A 21,788-nucleotide genomic window follows, 5' to 3' on the forward strand; every position below is an offset into this window, starting at 1 on the left:
TTACGTCAACCTGTCGTAGGTTTTTTACTTTATTTTTTACTTTATGCCCCCCAAAAATACCAAAATTGGCTTTAATTCAGAAATTAAAATCATCATAAAAATATCCAATACAATGTACACCACCATTCCAACCCCAAACTTTTAAATGGCAGAATGGTAGTGCATCCATGAATAAATAAAAGATAAATAAATAAGCAAACTTGGACCATTTTATCACACTGAGCAGATGAGTACAGCAGTACATTCTTTACTTATAAGTTATCACAAATACATTCACTTAAACATGTTATATGCGTCACATACAAAAGAAATCCAAAACTTCCCCCCAAAAACCCTCCTTAGATACAGAAACACAGCTACTATGTGGCTTTAACAAGTTCCAAAGTTTACACGCTAAACGTCCCTTCACGGTCGACCGTCCTTGAGTACACAAGAGTGTGTGAACAGCTGGGTGTGTACTGAATTTGGCTACAGTATCTCAGCGTGGGGTTGCACACGCTCCGATAGCTGCCTCGCTGTGCAAACATGTTCAAATACACCAGAGCGCTTAGACGCTTGCAGTGCACATGTTCCACTAGTATTACTGCACATCGATGCAAAAGTTCTCACACCTGCTAATAGTCACAAACTACTCACTATGTCTTTCTAAGGCAACTTTATCAAGTGTCACATGATGCAGCATAACATCATCTCCTACTTGAGGCACTAAATTATTGTCCAACAACTAAAACAAGCAACGTAGTGGTAAAACCCCTGTCAAATCTTAATTCTAAGTCTAAACTTTACCATTTTAAATGTAAAAACTGACACAATAGTCCTACATTCAGTCATGCTGTCTGTGGGCTCAACAGACACCGACTGCAAAGGCAACAAATAAATGACATTCAAAATTGACTATACACAAATTGTCCCAAAAAAGAACCTCTCATTTTATCCTCTCAGATACGCTTCCACCTTGTGGCCAAATTTGGCATTCAACTAAATCTGAACAAATAAGACACATGAGCTAAAAAAAACAACAAAAAACAAAGCAATGCTTTTTTATAAAACAGCCTTAGAGATTAAAAACCTTCTTAAGGTTGACAGTCTCAAAAAATAAAAAATAAAAATCCCCCCGTTCATATATTGCGTTCTCACATTTGGTCAGAGATTTACCTGAAGTATTCAGGCAATCCAGATTTTTCACAGCGTCTCTTTTCTCTCTGCATGTATAAAGTCCAGTGTATGAAGTCATTTGGAGGCCGCAAAAGCTCATGTTGGAAGTCTACATGGTCCTGTGTGTAACCGCAGCGCCCCCTGTCTGTGAAGAGCACTTAAAGTTCTGAATTCCAAAGGCATTGTGTGCGGACTGGCACTAGATGTGTAGTGGTAAGTTAGTGTGTCGTAGTAGTGGTACTTGACCGGTTTGCCGTCGGGATCGTGAGCGAAAGGCCAGAAGCCGTACAAGTGGATCTCGTCACAAAAGCGTGTAGCCATGGTGTACATCAGGAGTCCGGTGGTGGGTCGTTTGATCTGGACGTGATTGGTCAGCCAGTACCTGAAAGAAAGCCAATGATTACTAACATAAGACCGACCATACAGTCACCATAATTTATTATACTCAAGTGCATACTTTCTTACAATTAGTATGATCTATACGGTTTGTTGTATATTTGTAGTCCTTTCTACCTTTATGGGTCTTGAACGTGGTAGTTGTTTCTCAGTCTATGCAGGGTCAGGAAGCTCTTGAATTTCATCAAAAATATCTTAATTTGTGTTCCGAAGATGAACAAAGGTCTTACAGGTTTGAAATGACATGATGGTGAGTAACTAATGTCCAAATTTTTAATTTTTGGGTGAGTTAAAATCAGACATTTCTGTTCAAAAGTTTGAGATTGGTAAGATTTTAGGTTTTTGAAAGAAGATTCATGCTTACAAAGGCTGTATTTGATTAAAAAACAGTAAAAACTGCAGTGTTTTGAAATGGCATCAACATTTTTAAAAATTTAATGCATTTTAAATTAGAATTTATTTCTGTGACAGCAAAGTTGAATTTTTAACAGCCATTAGTACACATGGTACTTCAGAAACCGTTCAAATATGCTGATTTGGTGCTCAAATAAACATTTATTCCTATAATTAGGGCCCAAGCCACTAAGGCACAGGGCCCTATTGATCACCTCAGGATTATTATTGTTTGTTTGTGTGTGTGTGTTTCACACATTTGGTTTTACAATGCAACCCCTTCATTGCTGTAACCTTTCAAATGCATGCACCTGCTGGGCACCGTTTTCCTGATGGCACCAAGGTGGCAGTTACACTGATGGCTTGGGCCTGTCATCACTGCTTGCAGCTATATTTTATATTAAGGCCTATTCCATCGAATGGGTGCCATTTCTGTCCCCAGGACATTATATGTACAAATATGCATAAAAATTAACTATAAAATACATATAAAATGAATTGTCCTGCACATGAATCTAACTACAAATTTAAAATTATTTAAAAAATTATTTAAAAACTACCTAACACACTGAAAATGTAGCATTTGTACATGTCCCCAGTGTCTAAAGATACATTTGAACATGAAAGGTTTAAAATCCTTCAGAAATAATTTTTATTTTGTATTTTTGTTTACCTCCATATTCCAACTGTGCTTTACATACATTTATTTCAAAATAAATCTATAGTACTATAGATACAATACACATTTTAGTGTGTGTGTGTGTGTGTTTCACACATTTGATTTTATAGTGTAACCCTTTCATTGCTGTAACCCTTCAATCCAAACTGCCAGAGGATTACTGTAAATGCATGCACCTGCTGGGCACCGTTTTCCTGATGGCACCAAGGTGGCGGCTGCACTGATGGCTTGGGCCCGTCATCGCTACTTGCAGCTATATTTTATATTAAGGCCCATTCCACCGAATGGGTGCCATTTCTGTCACCAGGACATTACATGTACAAATATGCATACAAATTAACTATAAAATATTAATATATAAAAATGTTATTATTAACCAAAGTGTCCTGCATATTAACCTAACTGCAAATTTAAAATAAATCATTTTAAAAATTATTACAAACTACCTAAAACACTGAAAATGTAGCATTTGTACATGTCCCCAGTGTCTAACACTACATTTTAACATTACATATGTTTAAAATCCTTCAAGAATAATTTTTATTATGCATTTTTTGTCATGTCCAGAGGTTTTCACTCAGTCCTGTTGCCCTAATACATTTCCCCCTATAAAAAAAACTGAGAAAATTCCACAGGATTTTCAACTGGATATTGTAACATCTGGATCTTCTGAAGGCAATGAAATGACTGAAAGTACATGGTCTCATTTTCTTTTTTGTATATTTGATGATATTGTAATGGTGGCTGGGAGCGTCAATATAAATATACTGTCCTGTTACCTAAATTATTTTGTAGATGTTGCTTGTTTATTTTAAAACACAAATCTTTGGTGAATCACTATAATTTGCATGTACTCCATGTCTCTATACAACAACCCTCTTAATTTTTTAGTCCTGTTACTCACATACTCCTATATACTATACTCATTTTTATAATGAATTTTTTTATGGCCAATTTTTGTATGACCATGAAACTAACAATTTCTTTAAAATAAACGCCTGTCCGAGGGGAAAATGAAGGAATTTGTTGACATTTTAAACATGCTTTTCAAAAAGACACGAGTTTTGGAAACAGGACTGAGAAAAATGCATCCACCTTCTACTTAAAAAAAAAAGTTACCTTAAAAAAAAAAGTTACCTCACCTAAAACTTGAACAGTAAGTGTGTAAGATTCCAAAAAAGTGCCAATCCAAATGTAACAGGGGATTATAAAATCCTAAGTGTGTTAACAGCTAAGGTTACTAAAAAAGGACCCTGAGCTCGGCTGCTGAATTTAGGCTAAATCCCCTTTTTAAAATATTCCTATGCTAAACTCGCCCACATCCAAACCTGACGGCTATGCAGCTCTTCCACGTTTAAAAGGAGGAGATCAGACAATTGAACAATGTCTATTAAGATGCACTGAACCCTCTCCAGTCCACTCACCCCTGAAAAACCCTTACAATAGGGCTTTCTCTGTGTATCCGTGAGGTGTCATTCATTCAGAACGACTGAGGCAAAAGGGAGGCTGGTATACTAAAAGGAGATTTAGATAACAAAGGGGGTCCGGTATCTCAAAGCTACATCTGGACTTTGTACATTAGGGCTGAGTACAGATTTCTGTATTCAGATTCATTTGGAATTATATTTAAAAGAAAAAAAATATTGTGAAATATTAGTTTTCATTTCATAATATTTTAACCTGTAATTTTTTCCTGTAATGGCAAAGCTGAATTTTCAGCAATCAGTACTCCATTCTTCAGAAATCATTCTAATATGCCGATTTGGTGCTCAAGAGACATTTCTTATTATCATCAATGTTAAAAACTCTCTCTCTACATATTTTGAACAATATTGTATCAAGTAAATCTCTCTGCTAATGCTGTAAATTATAGAGGCCATTGATTTAGACCTATTCAAACTGGTAACTTTATGAATTTATGGGGTCTTTGTGAATTATAAATTAAAAGAACCAGCTCATAAGAACCATTGTTCTGGCATGCATCCCACAAGGACAACTCAATATGTTTCTTGCCCTTATTTCACAGTCTTTCTATTGTATCACATTCAATACAGCCTGCAAACCTACACTGAAAACACATAAAATGTTTGTTTTTTTTTTCCTTCACTGCAACAATGATGATTCATCAACAAGTACAAATACATTTTAATGCAGCTACTGAAAATAAGCATAAATTGAGTTTTTTAGATTTAAAAAATGGGATGCACCATCTAAAGCTATTTAATGACTTGAAATCTTGCTCATTTAAACTACATGGAAACAATATATTTTTCAAAGTTGTAAATACCTATGGGAGGCCCAAAAAAAAAAAAAAAAAAAAAAAAAAAAAAAAAAAAAAAGGTTATTGCGACTTATTTCACAATACAGAATTTTCTTCTCAGAACTGCATGAGATAAACTCACAATTGTGAGAAATAACTGAAAATTGCAAGATTTAAAAAAAACAAAAAAAAACAAAAAACAAACTCTTTCCCTCACAAATGTGAGTTTATATCTCCCAATTCTGGCTTTCTCAAAATTGAGTTATAAATTGAGGAAAAAAATACTATGTTCTCAGAATTACGAGTTTATAGCTTTCCTTCGCAATTTTATTTTTTTTTAACTTTTTTCGCAATTTAAACTCACAATTGCATGTTATACAATCAGAATTGTGATATAAACTCACAATTCTGAAAAGTCAGTTGTGAGTTTATATCTCTCAATTCTCTAAATGCAAATTTATAATCATGCAATTCTGACTTCATTTCTCAGAATTGCAAGTTTATATCTCTATATATCTCTAAGTTTATATCTAATCAAATTTATATTTTCCGAGGAAAAAAAAAATCAGAATTGAAGGTTGTATCACGCAATCCTGAGAAAAAAAAAAAAAAAAAAAAAAAAAAAAAAAAAAGACAAAATTGCAAGACGTAAACTCACAATTGCAAGAAAAACTCGCGATTACATGTTATAAAGTCAAAACTGTGAGATATAAACTTACATTTCTGAGAAAGTCAATATATCTCGCAATTCTGACTTCTCACATAATTGGAAGTTTATATCTCAAAATTCTGAGAAAATAAAATCAGAATTGCAAGTTTCTATCACGCAATTCTGAGGAAAAAAAAGACGACTGCAAGATGTAAACTCACAATTGCAAAAAAAACCTCCCAATTGCATGTTATAAAGTCAAAACTGTGATATATAAACTCACAATTCTGAGAGAAAGTCAATTGTGAGTTTATATTTCGCAACTTTGACTTCATTTCACAGAACTGCAAGTTTATCTCTCACAATTCTGAGAAAAAAATCAGAATTACAAGTTTATATCAAGCAATTCTAAGGAAAAAAAAGACAAAATTACAAGATGTAAACTCACAATTGCAAGAAAAACTCCCAATTGTATGTTATAAAGTCAAAACTGTGATACATAAACTCACAATTCTGAGAAAAAAAAAAAAAAAGTAAGAATTGCAAGTTTGTATCATGCAATTCTGAGAAAAAAGACAAAATTGCAAGACGTAACCTCACAATAGCAAGAAAAAAGTCAGAATTGTGAGAAAAAAGAAAGTCAATTACCTTTTTTTCTTTCAGTGGCTGAAACAGGCTTCTATAGATTTCTGACACGTTTGACAAGAAAACGCTATTTTTGTTTTTCTACTTCATTTCTTTCATGTTTAATTTAATGTGTTATCCTGTTTCTTTGCAACTGTTTGTAAAATTTACTAGCAATTTTTGAGATTCTCAAAATGTTTTTTCCAATGAAGATCCTTCACATTTTTTTTGTGAGTGTATGCAGATGAAAAAAAAAAAAAAAAAATTGCAGATGTAATTTTTGGATGAGCTATTCCTTTACAAATGCACTACTTTTTAACACTTGAACAACTACAACATATTGTAATGGCATATTTTTTTCAGTACACCATTCACTGAACAGCTGTCTCACTTGACCTTTATTCTGGCCTCGGCAACGCATGTTACACAGACCGGTCTAAGAAAAGCCATCCTCAGCTAGGTGCATTGAAAGGATGGTGGGTTCCAGCCACTCTGCTCTGAGGGAGGGCTGAATGGCAGACTTAAAATATGCAGAGGTCAATGAAAGAGGCAAAGGCTGCGCTATTTAAAGACAAGAAACTACAATTGAGCCCAGAGGGGCTTGAATTCATTGAGCGAACTAACAAAGACTTTCTGTAAAAAAAAAAAAAATATAGATATATAGATGCCGGTGTGCACTTAGTGTGCACCTCGATCCAGTCCCATGCTGTGGACGCCGAGTAGGATGTGAATGTATTGATGCCTGATCTATAAATAGCGACAGGCTTGATACACCTGCTTCAGCGAGCATGGGTGTTGAGTAGGCTTAAATGCGCAGGCACGTACCCTCTGACAGCATGGAGCAGACGCAGGGAGGGGAAGGCGGTGCGGACGTTCACGGTATGCAGAAGAATTAGGCGGATGGCCCACTCCACTCGCTCCTCTCCTCCTTTAGCCATGAAGGCAGGGATCCACAGCACACTCCCGCTGAGGCTCTGCAGCCTGTGGACGAAGCGCTGCACCCACTCTTCACTGTTCAGGTCCTGAAAAGCACGCTGCACCACAGAAGGGTTCATAGTCACCAGATTGGTGCGCAGACCCACATCAGTCGCATACTCCTCCACTGGAGCCAGGTTACACCTTGGAAACACACACATTCATATGGTTAAATCTTATTATCTCAAGTATCTCAGGGGCGTTTCCTCTGAGGAGGTGTACGTTTTAGTCCATTGGCTAGACTTATTTTAACTGCACCCCTACATTTATGATCAGGAAATATTCGCTTTCATAGCTACATGGTGAGTAGATAGGCACCATCATTTTGAAGTAAATGTGTTCAAAGGTCTGAAAATCTGTGTGTAACTTTAAGAAAATGTCACTTGCTAACAAGTGAAATTAAACACTTTTTTGGTGTTTTTCCATAACTTTTAGTTTTTCTATGTGTACAACTACTCAGAACTGCATTAGCTAATCATGTACTGATTAGCATCTTGAAGCTGAGCTCAAAAGTATTTAAAATTGCCACTACCGTAACAGTCATTACGAAACATTTGGTGACGTTTCAGTAGTGACATCATTGCTTTGTTTGGGTGTTACTCCATAAAATTTTGTTTTTGTGTGTGCATCTTGGAGCTTGGTTTAAAAGCATCTAAAATCGTCACTACCGAAATGGTCACAATTTACTCAATTAATTCGAATTTTATGTTTTGCCACGATTTTATTTTTTAAAAATTGAGGAATCACAACTTTGAATGGAAATATTGCCAAAAGCTAGAATTAGACACTGACAATATGCCAATGATAACGGTAAAGAGAAAGGAATGATCCAACCGCACGTCGGCGCGCGTGATTAAAGGAGAAGTCCACTTCCAAAACAAAGATTCACATATAATGTACTCACCCCCTTGTCATCCAAGATGTTCAAATCTTTCTTCATTCGTAAAGAAATTATGTTTTTTGAGGAAAACATTTCAGCATTTTTCTCCATATAATGGACTGATATGGTGCCCCTGATTTTGAACTTCCAAAGTTCTATTTTAAACCTGCAGTTTAAATGCGACTTCAAATGATCCCAACGATTGTCCCAGCCGAGAAAGAAGGGTCTTATCTAGCAAAATGGTCAGTTATTTTCATAAAAATAATACAATTTATATACAATTTAATGTCAAACGCTCGTCTTGTCTTACTCTGCCTTCACTGTTTTTTTCTGGTTCATGACAGTTAGGGTATGTCGAAAAACTCTGATCGTATTTTCTCCCTCAACTTCAAAATCGTCCTATATTGCCATTTTACCTTTTTTGTTAAAGGTGTTTGATCTTTGCATGTTCACTTTGCAAAGACTGGGTCGGTACTTCTGCAGCGATGCAGGATGATTTTGAAATGATTTCTAAAGTTGAGGGAGAAAAGACGATCTGATTTTTTCGACATACCCTGTCTTGAGTCAGAATACACAGAGTTCAGGCAGAGCAGGGCAAGACGAGTGTTTGAGATTTAAAAGTATTTAAAATTTATTTTTTAAATTAAAATAACCGATCGTTTCACTAGATAAGACCCTTCTTCCTTTTGGCTGGGATCACTTACATCCGCATTTTTTGATCGTTTGAAGCTGCATTTAAACTGCCTTTTGGAAGTTCAAAATCGGGGCACCATATCAGTCCATTATATGGAGAAAAATGCAGAAATGTTTTCCTCAAAAAACAATTTCTTTACAACTGAAGAAAGAAAGACATGAACATCTTGGATGACAAGGGGGTGAGTACATTATATGTGAATCTTTGTTTTGGAAGTGGACTTCTCCACTAACTGCTCACGTGTGACACGCTCATATCCCTAGGCACCATTCACACAGAATGTGCTGTTGTGTTGACAAAGATGTCACGTGGGCAGTGGAAGAGGAAAAACACGCAAGAATTTAGGAGTGAACTTTAAACTTGAGTGCCACGTTTTTATAACGCCGTTTCAGGCATTATAAAAACGTGTCAAAGATGCTAATCAGCACATGATTAGCTAACACAGTTCTGAACAGTTGTGCACACATACAAACTAAAATTTATGGAATAACACACACACACACACAAAAACACACAAAAAAAAAAAGTGTCACTACCGAAACTTCAAATGTTTCCGTTACCGTTGCGGTACTTATTTTCATTGTTTTACACAGAAAAAAAAAAAAAACAATGAAAAGGCAGCGCAATCAAATAAAAAAACCTTGTTAAGAACTGCTACTGTGTGCCTGATGTTTCATGTTTGCATCATGACGGCAGGCTGAAAGCTGCTGTTCATCGTTTTTACAGAACATTTATAGTTAATAATAGTCTACTGGTTTTGTACCTTCAGTCATTTTGAGTTTAAATTACCTTGACTTCTGAGACTTTTTAAAAGCATTTTCCTCATATTATTTCTTAACATATAATATGTCAAGACAAGTTTGTACAAGATGTAGTTGTAGTTCATGGATCTTTTCTGCAAAGATATTTAACAAGTGATTTATTTAACATTTACATCATGTTAACTTTATGTGTGATACACTTGGAACAGAATTTTAAATTTGTCTAGTTAAAAATCATTAAAAAAAATAAAAATATTGAGAATCGGTCAAACGAACCAAACAAATCGGTCAAAACAAACAAACAAATAAATAAATAAATAAAGATTTAAATTTTTTTGCCATATCGCCCAGCCCTACACTCTTAAAAATAAAGGTGCTTCACGTTTTTGTTTAAATGGTTCCATAAAGAACCTTTAACAAATGAAGAACCTTTCTGTCACAAAAGGTTCTCTGTGGCGAAAAAAGGTTCTTCAGATTATAAAAAGGTCAGAAATAGATGGTTTTTTAAAGAACCATTGACTGAATGGTTCTTTGTGGAACCAAAAATGGTTCTTCTATGGCATCGCTTTGAAGAACCTTTTAAAGTACCTATATTTTTAAGGGTGTACTACCGAAACATTTACGATCTAAACATTTGGTCAAGTTTCGTAAGTGGCATTGTTTTTTTTTTAGGCCATAAAATTTAGTTTTTATGTGTATACAGCTGTTCAGAACTGTGTTAGCTAATCATGTACTGATTAGCATCTTTGAGTTGGGTTCAAAAGCATCTAAAATTGACACGTCATCATTGTTTCGGTAGTGACAAAAGGGAACACCTGTAAATCTTCAAAGAGGAAATAAACTATTTTGTACACTTACAAATTTTTATTTTTTGTATTTTAGTATGTTTTAGTAGTCTTAGAGTTAAAATTCTGTAATTTGATGTGGTCGCTAACAAAACATTACTGTCACTACTGAAAAATGTGCAGTCACGACCAAAACATGGGATGTTTTCTCAAAAATAAAGAATATTAAATTATGAACTAAGATGTTATGATAGTGTTTGGTTCAGTGTATATTTTAACTAATGAATCCTTAACTTTGAAACCAGTATGATTAACTTTATACCTTTTACAAAGAAAAAAAACAGATTTAAAATACAATAAATCTCACAAAATTACAGTTGAAATATTGTTAAAATTGTAATTGTTATTAATTTATCTCTAAAAACTTTTAAGTAAAATTGCAAAAAATATACATTTAAAAGACAGATGTAAACAATATCGTAATAGATCAATTAGGGCTGGGCGATAATTCAACGATATAATTTTCCTCGATAAAATGATATGAAGAGTTCGATAAATGTTCAATATAATTTTTATGTGCCAAAAGCGGAACGAAACAGATTCATTTTGAATCACGCCACATGGACCATTTATCCGCTCGGACCAAAGTTCAAACTCCCACGCTGTGCGGACTCACTAGAGAAGCTACTATCAAATGTGCATTTTTAAGAGACAAAAAAAGTGATATTATTATTATTGTTATTATCATTATTGTTATCATTATCTTTATCAGACAACCCAAACTTGTTTCTTGATTTGATACAATATAACTCAGAACACGAAGAAATAAATTTTTCTATTTATATATTTACTTTTGTTGAAGAAAATTAATGGTCTGGTTTCTACAACTTTCACGTTGGAACAAAAATCTGACTTACAAGTAATAAAGATTTGACATTTATCGTGATAATTATCAATATCGACTGATATGAAAAAAAATTATTCTGATAATTTTTTTGCACATAGGGCCCAGCCCTAAGGTCAATATAACCCTTCTTACTAAATTACATATTACAGTGTTTCAGTAGTGACACATTCGGGGATAGGGAAAAAAAAAAAATAATCCAGAACTAAAAACAAAAATACAATATGAGAATTAACTGCACCGCTACTAAAAATGTGTAACTTGGATATTATACAATTCGCATACATACAAAATTTGTGGAAAAAGATTTTTTTCAGGATGTTTCCAAGTCTTACTTTGAACCAGTTCTGTAGAATGGCCCATATACACGTTGACATATGGTCAAGCCTTAGTTTTCCTCATTAAGCTACTAACAAGCGATCAACACTAAACATATCTGAAGTTCAGTTTACTCTGTATGCTTGCTTCAAAGAGACTACATTACACCCATAACACACTAATGTGTCAATGCACATCCTTCAAATAAGTGTTGCGTTTTCGCCGTAGCCAAAAAGGGTGCGATAGCACATTAGACTAAAGAGTATTCTTTCACAGTTATTTTTCTAGTACAACAGCTGGGTTCTGGAAATAAAAATACTTTTCATTTTACCACTCCATAGGGGACTGTTTTAAAATGATAAGTAAAAAAAAAACCCTTTAAAAACCTGCAAGTTTGTTAATCTGCGATAGGTGCTTTAGTTGAACTTCAACTTTAATCATGTTCCTTGCGATTTGCTTGTCACAGCATCTTTAATATAATTGTTTTATATTTCCTCATTTTAATTTGACTGTTCTTTATAATGATTCATGGGATTGTGGTTATTTCCCTCACTGAATGTGTTAAGCACAGTTTTGTACCTTTGTCTTTTTTCCAAGTACCTTCAAATACAAGTTTGTACGGTTGTGATTCAACATCGCTGGCAGACTATTGAGCATCTAGAGTGATATTAACAATGTGTCATAAAAAGAGCAAAAAAGTAAGAATGAGTAAATGGCCTTCAGTCCAGACTTGCTGTAAAACAAGTAATTTATCTTTGTGTAAACCACAGCATTACAACTACAGTAGGTATTATCTTCTCACATGCAGAATGCTCATATATACTAAGTGAGTGCATTTTACAGCTCATCCCATCATTTAACTTCAAAAAATCCATAAAGACACACAGAGGTGACTTTAAAGCAAATACTGAGCGCCGTGTTGGCATTATCATCTTGCCACAATACCTGGAAAACCTTTCAACGCTGGCACCACGCCGACTGCCGAGGCTTAGCAGTCACGGTCACACTCCCACACGGTCTTGTCCTTGCCCAGCAGAAAAGCCATGCCAAACACACAGGAGGGATTTAAGTTCCTCCATTACTTAATCTTTGAGGCTCTGTATGTCCCTGGACTGAGACTGAATGACATTAATGTCCTAAGAGCACAGCTGGGCTGATGAAGACTCATTTAGGATTGGGAAAATTACACTAGCGTATCACATGAAGCACACCGCGGTAAATGTTTTCTCAAGCAAACAGCTTTCGGCTGTAGGCAGAGCATTATAAAGGCAAGTGAACTTTAGTCACTTTTAGAAGACAGCCTAATTACGTTTCCAGGGCTATGGCTTAGTATGACTTATACAAATGTCATATTGGCTCAGCTGGTCACTAATTGCAGTATGTATCACCCTTCAGTTCTGAAAGCCTTCTGACAGTATGAGTCAAGCCTGGATGTAGTACTGACAGCTTTTCAAAAGTGCATTGTGTCACAGATCGTAACATGTTTGAAATCCAACCCTTTTTTTAAAAGTAAGTTTAAAATTGTATGTAGAGAATGTGACTACCTGGCTGCAGAAGATACAAACAGCACAAACAATTCATGAAAAATGTTTCAAGTAACTTCATAATAAATTAACGTCAACCTTGCAAACCTGTTGAAATCTCTGTATCTGGTTTTTGTTGCCTGTTATTCAAGAAAACAAGATTCTGCCTCAGAAAAAAAAAAAAAAAGAGAAAAAGGTTCAAAGAAATAAAGTCATACTGTTACAAGAAATAAAGACCAATTTATGAGAAACAGTGGCAACTGCACTTTTTTTTTTAACAATGAGGCACAGTCTTTTACATTTATCACTTAAATAAATCCCACGATAGTTGATTGACATTAGCGTCTTACGTAAGATCAGTTGTAACAGTCCAACCTCCATGTTTTGATGCCTGAGCAGGGATGTAAGTGACACACAAATTGAGCGATTGAGGTGTTGTGTTGCTGGATGTAATAATGAACATAGGGGTCGTCATATACTCCCAACATCTGAGCCACTGAAAATGCAGTGAATTAGGTTTGTTTGTGAAGGGAATGTGCCTCCTGATCTACATATATCCGTCTATGTTTGTGCGAATCATTCGTGATCCAGCTTCACTTACAGCAGAAGTGAGTATAAGGGTTTTTTATGAATCTTTGCGATCGCCTTTCCTAATAATGTGCTAGTTAGCAAGTTTAGCAGCTAAATGTGGCTAAAGTAAACAGGCTCGTCACTCCACAGAGAGAAGAGAGGGACGGGGCGAGCAGAGCTCATTTGCATTTGAAGCAGCCTCGACCAGAATGGGATGATTTTTACAGAGCTGATTTTGGCAAGGTAAAAAGGGTGTCGTTTTACACTACCACTGAGAATTTTTAACCAAAGTATATTATAGACTTTCATTAAGACCCTAAAGAATCATATCAACTTGTGGAAAATAACCCCTTTAAAATAAATCCGGTATTAAGGACCAAAAAAAGAGTTTTATATTTAGTTTTATTTTTTCCCCAGTTTTATTTTTCAGATTTTTTTTTTTAAAAAAAAAAATGAATCAGAAAGCATGTCTAATTAATAGAAATCATGAAACTTACACAATTTAAAAAGTTGAATTACATTTTAAGGCCCTATGAAATATGTTTTTTTTTTTTTTTTTTTTTTCAAATTTAGTGTTAATTCTCTGGATTACATTTTAATGGTTTAATTACATTTTAATAAGCAAAATCATCTCTAATTAATTGATTTTCTAAAAACAAACAAACAAACAAACAAACATTTTATCTATTGCTTTTATTTTTTTCTTTTCTTTTTTTTTTTTTTCTCTGGCAAAAAAATTCTGGCAAATAATTTTTCTTGTAAATATTCCTTAAGTAGTAGTAGTAGTAGTACTATCATAGTTTATTAGGTAAGTAATATATTTCTGTCACAGTTTCTTCAAGTTAAACCAAACTTTTATTTAGACGTTGCGGTGAAGTTTCTGTTTGTATATAATATGACGATTTTTACAATTAAAAAAAGAAAAAATATGAGATAACATGAGATAAAATGCTCATGAAGTGACTCTCAGAGCATTTTTAAAGATTATTTTCATGTATTTATGTACTCGTACATTGAGGCGGCAGAGGGTGAAAACATTGTGAGCATCACGTGCGCCTCGGTATGTGTGTAGTAAAGGAAACTGCGCGTTTGCACCATTTATTCACATAGAGACGCACAGAACATGCAGGATTCATATTTAAATTGTATTTTTGCAGCTTAATATTCACAGACACTAGTCCATAATGCATTTTTATTAAATGTACTGACCTACTTTTGATGTATTCATCCAAAATTTGGCAGATTCTGCGTTATACAGTAAATTCCATTTTTATGACTGGATTCTGTGATTCCGTTTACATTTTCCAGATCTTGGAACTTATAAGACTCTATTTTAGAATTATTCTTTACAGCTATTTTAGGTACATTTATTGTTTGTTTCAGGATGAGAGCTGGCTGAGGTTACATCAACAGAGCACAAACTTTCGAACACTGCGTCAGAAGACAGAAGAAAAGATGTTTACCTAATGACAAAGTCATGTGAATCAATCTCTCTGCCGCAGCTGCTGTTCAGTAGTATCCCAGAGTTCCCTACGATGGCACATCGTTTGTAATGCTGGTTCTTCATGGGAGACACCGTCGGCAAAAGGTGGTACAGGTTCTCAGAGATGTTCGTGGTGCTCTGGCGGTCAAATATATAATGTATCACATCACCAGGTTTAAAGGTGCTCTTAAGAATTGAAATGTCCCTCTCAGCATCCAGAAACCTCAAAATGTTTTTCCTAGAAGGAAAATGAAAAATAACATGAATGCTAAGGGATTAAGAAGCAGAGTATTAACAGGAAACCACATTCTTTAGAAATGCCATACTGTGCTTTTGAATAACTTCAAGCCGTACCTGATGAGGTTAGACAAAGTTCTGTTGAAAGTCCATTCAGGTGAGGATGAATTGCTGGTTTTTCGCTTTATGCCTGGCAGTGAAGAAGAAACAACTTTGCTCTTTCTATAGGTGACTAGAGAAGTAGGAGCAGCATTCAAGACTGAATTCCTGATGGAGAAAAAAAGACCATGTTTATGCATTCCTACCAAACATCATAGTTAGACACAGCTTCAAAAAACAACATCTGGCAGCTCAAAATATGTTTTGGTAAATCATGTAATGATTTCTTGAAACCCTGATGAATCAGTAATATGAAAAAGTGGTCCCATTTTATATTAGATGGCCTTAACTACTATGTACTTGCATAGAAAAATAAGTACAATTTACTTATTGTGTTTGCTGGTGGTATTGGGTAAGTTTAAGAGTGGGTTAAGGTAAGGGATGGGTCAGCGTACTATAAATGTAATTACAGAAATTAATTACAGATGTAATTACATACAGGTATTTTTTAAAATACAAGTACAATATAAAAAAGTATGTGCACAATAAGTGCACTAAATCAAATGATTAATTTAAATGCAAGTACATAGTAGTTAAAGCCACCTAATATAAAGTGGGGCAAAAAAAGATTTTAAGTGTGTTTAAATAATTAACATGCAAATAAACAGAAAATGGTCTTTTTAGGTCCCATGGACTAAACAATAACACTGAAAAACAGACTTTAAAATGTGGTTTTAAACGTCAATGACATTTTCTCTTGAAAACTCCATAAATCATAAATGTAATAAATCAGATTACAAACCTGCTGGATTGAAGGACAAAGCTTTTTAAGTGAAACTTCTGTGAATCTTCAATGTTCCTAAGAGCAGAAGGCATAAAATATTCATCATCATTATCCAGTAATATGACCATTAATAATGCTCTCCAAGTAGATAATTGAAGTAAAGGCAATTAGACCGTGGACTGGAAAAATATATGAAATTGAATTATGATGAAGTTTATTTAAGACTTAATATGAGCCATTCCATTTCTAAACTCTTTCGAATATTTTGATGGTACAAACACAAGGTTAAAAAAGTGTTGGAATATATACTAAAAACTGAAGGACGAGTACATTTTGGAGAAATTTAGCAGTAGAATTTATTACAAACATGCAGCTTTTCACACCACAAGATGTTAAATGATGGTCTTGTGGATTATTTTATCAGCTGTTTGGACTCTGATTCTGATGGCACCTATTCACTGCAGAGGATTCTTTGGTGTGCAAGTGATGTAACACTAAATTTCTCCAAGTCTGTTCTGATGAAGCAGCTCATCTACATCTTGGATGGTGTGTGGATGTGCAAATGACCATCTTTGGGTGAACTATTCATTTCGAACATAACGGCAAGGACAATAGGTAACTGGCTGGGTGCCCCTTCAAAGCAGTTAGGACAGGACAGCATTGTCTCCTTGAGCAAATCAGTCTTATTTGTCTACCACTCACTGTAATGTTCTCCATGTCTCCCCCAAAGTCATGGCTACGTGCATTATTAAGCAGACAGAGCACAGATCTCTTAAAATTCTGGGGAGCAGCTTCAAATGCAGATTTAATGGTGGTGTTGCTTCAAAGCGCTTATAACTGCTCAGAGATATACCCCTTAGATCCTTTGTTTGATATGGAATAATATTCTAAATTGCAATAAATTATAAATCTCACCAATAACTTAAGCAAAAATTAGATCATAAGCATTGCCTAATGCCTTCTGACAGCTAGTAAATGAGGTGTGAAATTTCCAAATTGGGATTTTACAATTATATTTTGTCTCTGGGATATTTTGGTTTAGCAAATACGAGGGAGGAAATATTCCCTTTCCATGCTAAATGGATAAATTGTAATCACCGCTGCAGAAAGATGAAATACAATCTCACGGTACCAAGCAAACAAGCCAAATACTTTGCATAAAATGCCAAACGCAGCAACTCAGAGCATGATCCATTTAAAAATTAAGCACTGTGTGCGCATCTTGGCAGCATGCACTTGTGTTTAAGTGTTGTTTTCTCATGCAATTAATCCATCCACACACAAACATTCTTCTCACTCGAGAGCTTTAAAGTGTATGTCCCGAGACAGCTAGATTTTGCAATTATGTAAGCCTGAGGATTTCTGCTACGGGGTTCAATTATAGCTGAGGAAAGGCAAACTGTTCATTTTTGTCTCCAGGCTGTAGCTTTAAAGTCACAAATCAAACAGTAATCCCCTAGCTGCCACAAACCACAGATCAGACCGTCTTTTCACTTGCCGTGAATGGGTGCAAACAGTACACGCTCAAGAGTAGAACACAACCACAAACCAACAGCCATCCGTTAGAGCACCAGGGTCAGCTGCATTTATCCGATGACTCTCACACAAGGTTTCATACTCAGCAAAGTCTGAAGGACTCGTTTGGAGACGGGCCAAGCATTAATAATCAAAAACTGTATGTATTAAACAACATTCAGCAAAAATGATTCCAAAATGTGTTCTCGCTTACTCTGAATAGATAAAAGATTAACTTTAAAAGCTTCAGATTCCACAGAACTACTTCTAACTACTATCGTGATATCAAACATGTGAGCTGTTTTCTCAAATTTAAGTATTCGCATACCCAAGCTGTGGCTTTGCAAACAATAGTCCTCGGGACAACACATTGTCTCCCTCTTTTGACTTAGACACAGTATTACCCTGTTTGATGAAAGACCAAACCAATCCAGCAGGAAAACACAGTTTAAGACGTAGTCTGTGTTTTAGAACATTGTAGCTGGTCTAAGCTGGCCCCAGACGGTTATTAGCGGGTCCAAGGCGGTCATTAAGTTGGTAAGGTGGGAAATCATTTTGGAACAAATCAGCTCAGTGGGGTGGTCAGACTGGCTTTTTGGAAGATGGTAGCTTGTCAGACAGCTACCGAACAGCTTAGACCACCTAATGACCTGCTTGGACTAACTGGACCAGTTAGACTATTTTCCAAAAGCTCAGTTTCACAGCTTCCTCAAGTAACCTTAGAGAAAAAAAATACACAAAATATTCAAATAAATATAACGTACAGCTCGCTGGTATTTTCTGTATTTTAATGATATACAAGCCGATGAAATACGCAGCTCAGGCTAGTCCTAAATGGACTGTCCATTGTTTGAGCTTCTACAAAGTCTCTCTTGAGACAATCAAAGCACGGAGGACAATGTCCTAAACATAAACACCACAGAGCGCATTGAAACAAATAGGAAGACCAAACAAGAATGTGATATATTCGTCGGTATTGTTTATTGTGCGTTAATCGAATTTACTTACGCGATTTCTTCCTCCACTTCCGATATATCAGCTATAATCACAAATATAACCAGGGCTGTCCCGATTCCAAACATCAGTATTCGGAATTCAAAAGACATGACTTGGCCGATCTGAGCGATTCTACAGATGCGTTGAACTATAAGCGCAATAGAAATCTGTTCTTCTTTCACACTGCAACACATGCAATGTTCCTCCGTCTCCTCGACAAAGCCGGACCATTCTAACTGCCCGTGCAGGTTACCGAACAGTTGTCTGCATTAAATATCGCGTCCATCAGCTTCTTCCACCTTTACGAAAGTAGTGTAGAGATGAGGCAAACGTGAACGTCCTTTCTTCTCTTGTACTCCTGCCGCTACTCCTCGGAGAGATCTGGTGGGTGGCAGTTCCCTTGAAACTTTGCCTGCAAGGTGCATAAACTCACATATAAATGCTATGCATTCGGCTAAGCCGAGTAATTGGTATATAGAGGAGGCAGAAGGCGTGGATTTGAAATTGAGTATGAAATATGAGTCCCCCTCTCCGTCTTGCTCTCTTTGTTTCTATTTGACAAAGACACAGACGGTGAGGACTTTCCATTGACTTCTATTGTTTTAAGATTGAGCTAATGGTCTTTTCTAACCTCTAATTCTAAAACCTGGTCCTAACCAGGTGCGACGCGACAGGGTTACAGCGACAACCCATTTGTCTGTCCACAATGAACCTGAAACAGCTGCACGACGAGACATAATCAATCACAAATCACAGCCAATCAGAACAGTTCCCTCTGTCTGCCGCGCTTTCTCCTCCATAAAACACCTTTTATTTTCAAGACTTTGGTTTTTAGGGCGACATACTTTTTAGAATTTTCTTATTGGAACTTTATTTGTCATATAATAGACTATTCAATGTTTTTCAATGTCCAAAATCAGCCTCACCTCAATCATGTTTAATGCTTAAAAGGATAGTTCATTCAAAAATGACAATTCTGTCATTAATTACTCACCCTTATGTCGTTCCAAACCCGTAAGTCCTTCGTTCATCTTCGGAGCACAAATTAAGATATTTTTGATGAAATCTGAGAGCTTTCTGACCTTGCATAGACAACAACATAACTGACATGTTGAAGGCCCAGAAACGTAGTAAGGACATCGTTAAAATAGTCCATTTGACATCAGTAGTTCAACTGTAATTTTGTGAAGCTGCGAGAATACTTTTTGTGTGCAGAGAAAACAAAAATAACGACTTTAACAATTTCTTCTCTTCCATGTCACTCTTCGATGCAAGTTCACGAGAGTACCATGACGTTCAACCGTAATGAAGCTACAAAAAAAAAAAAAAAAAAAAAAAAAAAAAAAAACCTCTACAGAAATGCAAAATGCTGCTAAAAATAATTTGTTATATAGCCTATATCTTGGTTAGGGTTGCAAAAGGGGTGGAAAAATTCCGGTAAGTTAACGAAAACTTTGCAAAAATCCCCCGAAATTTGCTAAATAATTTATTTTTATGCATGTGAAATTTCCCCAAAATAATGGAAGATGTACAGGAAAAGTAAAATTAATTTGTTATAGAATATCCACCCTTTTTTACTGCAAAAGTATGTTATTTCCTGTGAATGTGCAAGACTCATTAGCCACTTTATAAATAACTAGAAGAATAACAGAGTGCAGTAAAACTGTTTTCTCATAGTTTGTTAATGTTTAAAATAATAAATTAAAATATTACTAACAGAGTGCAGTAACAGTAAAACTGTTTTCTCATAGTTTGTTAATGATAAAATAATAAATTAAAATATTATGACAACAAATGCCAGTTTGCAATATCAAGCAGCATAAATCATAATAACAGTTACGACACTGGGAATCAGCGAATGCAGATTTTAGCGGGAGAAAAACAATAATTTCAATAGGAAGCAACACAATTAGGAATTTCATGCGAGGATGAAAAAACTGTAGGTTACAGTTGGTCGATCTGCCACACTGACAAACATAAAGCTACTTGGTTGAATGTTTTTTTTTTTTTTTTTTTTGCATTATCTATTTCGCTGCAATTTTGCTCATTTGACTGCACATTACAAGTTTTTGTACACTCTAAAAAAATGCTGGATTAAAAACAACCCAGCGCTGGGTGAAATATGGACGAACCCAGCGATTGGTTTGTTTTGACCCAGCAGCTGGGTTAAATGTTTAACCCAACCCTCTGGATAGTTTTATTTAACTTAACTATTGCTTAAAAATTACACTCTAAAAACTGCTGGGTTAAAAACAACCTAACACTGGGTAAAATATGAACAAACCCAGCAACTGGGTTGTTTTGACCCAGCAGTTGAGTTAAATGTTTAACCCAACCTCCTGGATAGTAACCCATCCACTGGGTCAAAATAACCAAATTGCTGAGTTTGTACCTATTTTACCCAGTGATGGGTTGTATTTAACCCAGCATTTTTTTGCATGTACTATATGACTGGCTTAAAATGAACCCAAAATATAACATCAGACACAATTACTAGAAGCATCAGTAATAATCAAAAGGTGAACATTTATTAATAAATTAATAAATGTTCATTCATTGAACATATTAATAAATCTTAATTTTAATCATTTTAATTTAAGCAAGAAATACAGTCATTTTTAAGCAATAGCTGCATTAAATAAAACTAACCCAATGGCTGGGTCAAAACAACCTAACCACAAGGTTTGTCCATATTTCACCCAGCATTTTTAGAGCGTATTGATAAAATAACAGGAAGCGGCCGATAAACCTTTCACATTCAAGTTAAAAATGTCTGCCGCAGGTCTTACATTAGAAAAAAACATGGTGGATGTTGCCATATATTTATATGGAAGAAACAGAAAGTACAGCATGTTAGCTCATCGTCTATCACAGTCACAGCTGGTTAGAAAACAAATGTAATTGCTGGAGGCCACAATGTCAATGTGCTAATGGGGTTTCGCCTACATAGTAGGGACATTCGGTCATTTAAACCCCTACAAACACACACAGACACACACACATACAGACAAAAGCACCTGCTGATTCAGCTAACAGTCCTTTCATCTTTGATTCTGATCGTCTCTAATTTAATTGAAAGGTAGTAAAACTTTAATTTGTCAGCTGGTT

General features: G+C 35.3%; 1 protein-coding gene across 1 annotated transcript; it reads right to left on the reverse strand.

Annotated features, from left to right (window-relative positions):
• Nucleotides 1-200: 200 nt before the first annotated feature.
• st8sia2 (ST8 alpha-N-acetyl-neuraminide alpha-2,8-sialyltransferase 2) lies at nt 201-19,377 on the reverse strand. Its single transcript, XM_051134373.1, has 6 exons — nt 18,693-19,377; nt 16,188-16,244; nt 15,404-15,553; nt 15,030-15,287; nt 6,982-7,275; nt 201-1,537 (listed from the first exon to the last, which is right to left on the reverse strand). Exons 1-6 carry the CDS (start codon nt 18,872-18,874, stop codon nt 1,252-1,254), a joined length of 1,227 nt encoding a protein of 408 aa, XP_050990330.1. The 5' UTR covers nt 18,875-19,377; the 3' UTR covers nt 201-1,251.
• Nucleotides 19,378-21,788: the final 2,411 nt, after the last annotated feature.

The sequence above is a fragment of the Labeo rohita genome, chromosome 18 (genome assembly GCF_022985175.1).
Source record: "Labeo rohita strain BAU-BD-2019 chromosome 18, IGBB_LRoh.1.0, whole genome shotgun sequence".
NCBI lineage: Eukaryota > Metazoa > Chordata > Actinopteri > Cypriniformes > Cyprinidae > Labeo > Labeo rohita.

What these genes read in the sequence shown, in the direction of transcription:
- st8sia2 (XM_051134373.1), bottom strand. Translation starts at nt 18,874, where the DNA reads ATGTGTTGCAGTGTGAAAGAAGAACAGATTTCTATTGCGCTTATAGTT. An exon ending in ACTTTGTCTAACCTCATCAG is followed by an intron (nt 15,288 to 15,403) that starts GTACGGCTTGAA and finishes TTTTCCTTCTAG; the next exon opens with GAAAAACATTTTGAGGTTTC. An exon ending in TCACATGACTTTGTCATTAG is followed by an intron (nt 7,276 to 15,029) that starts GTAAACATCTTT and finishes TGTGTTTCCAAG; the next exon opens with GTGTAACCTGGCTCCAGTGG.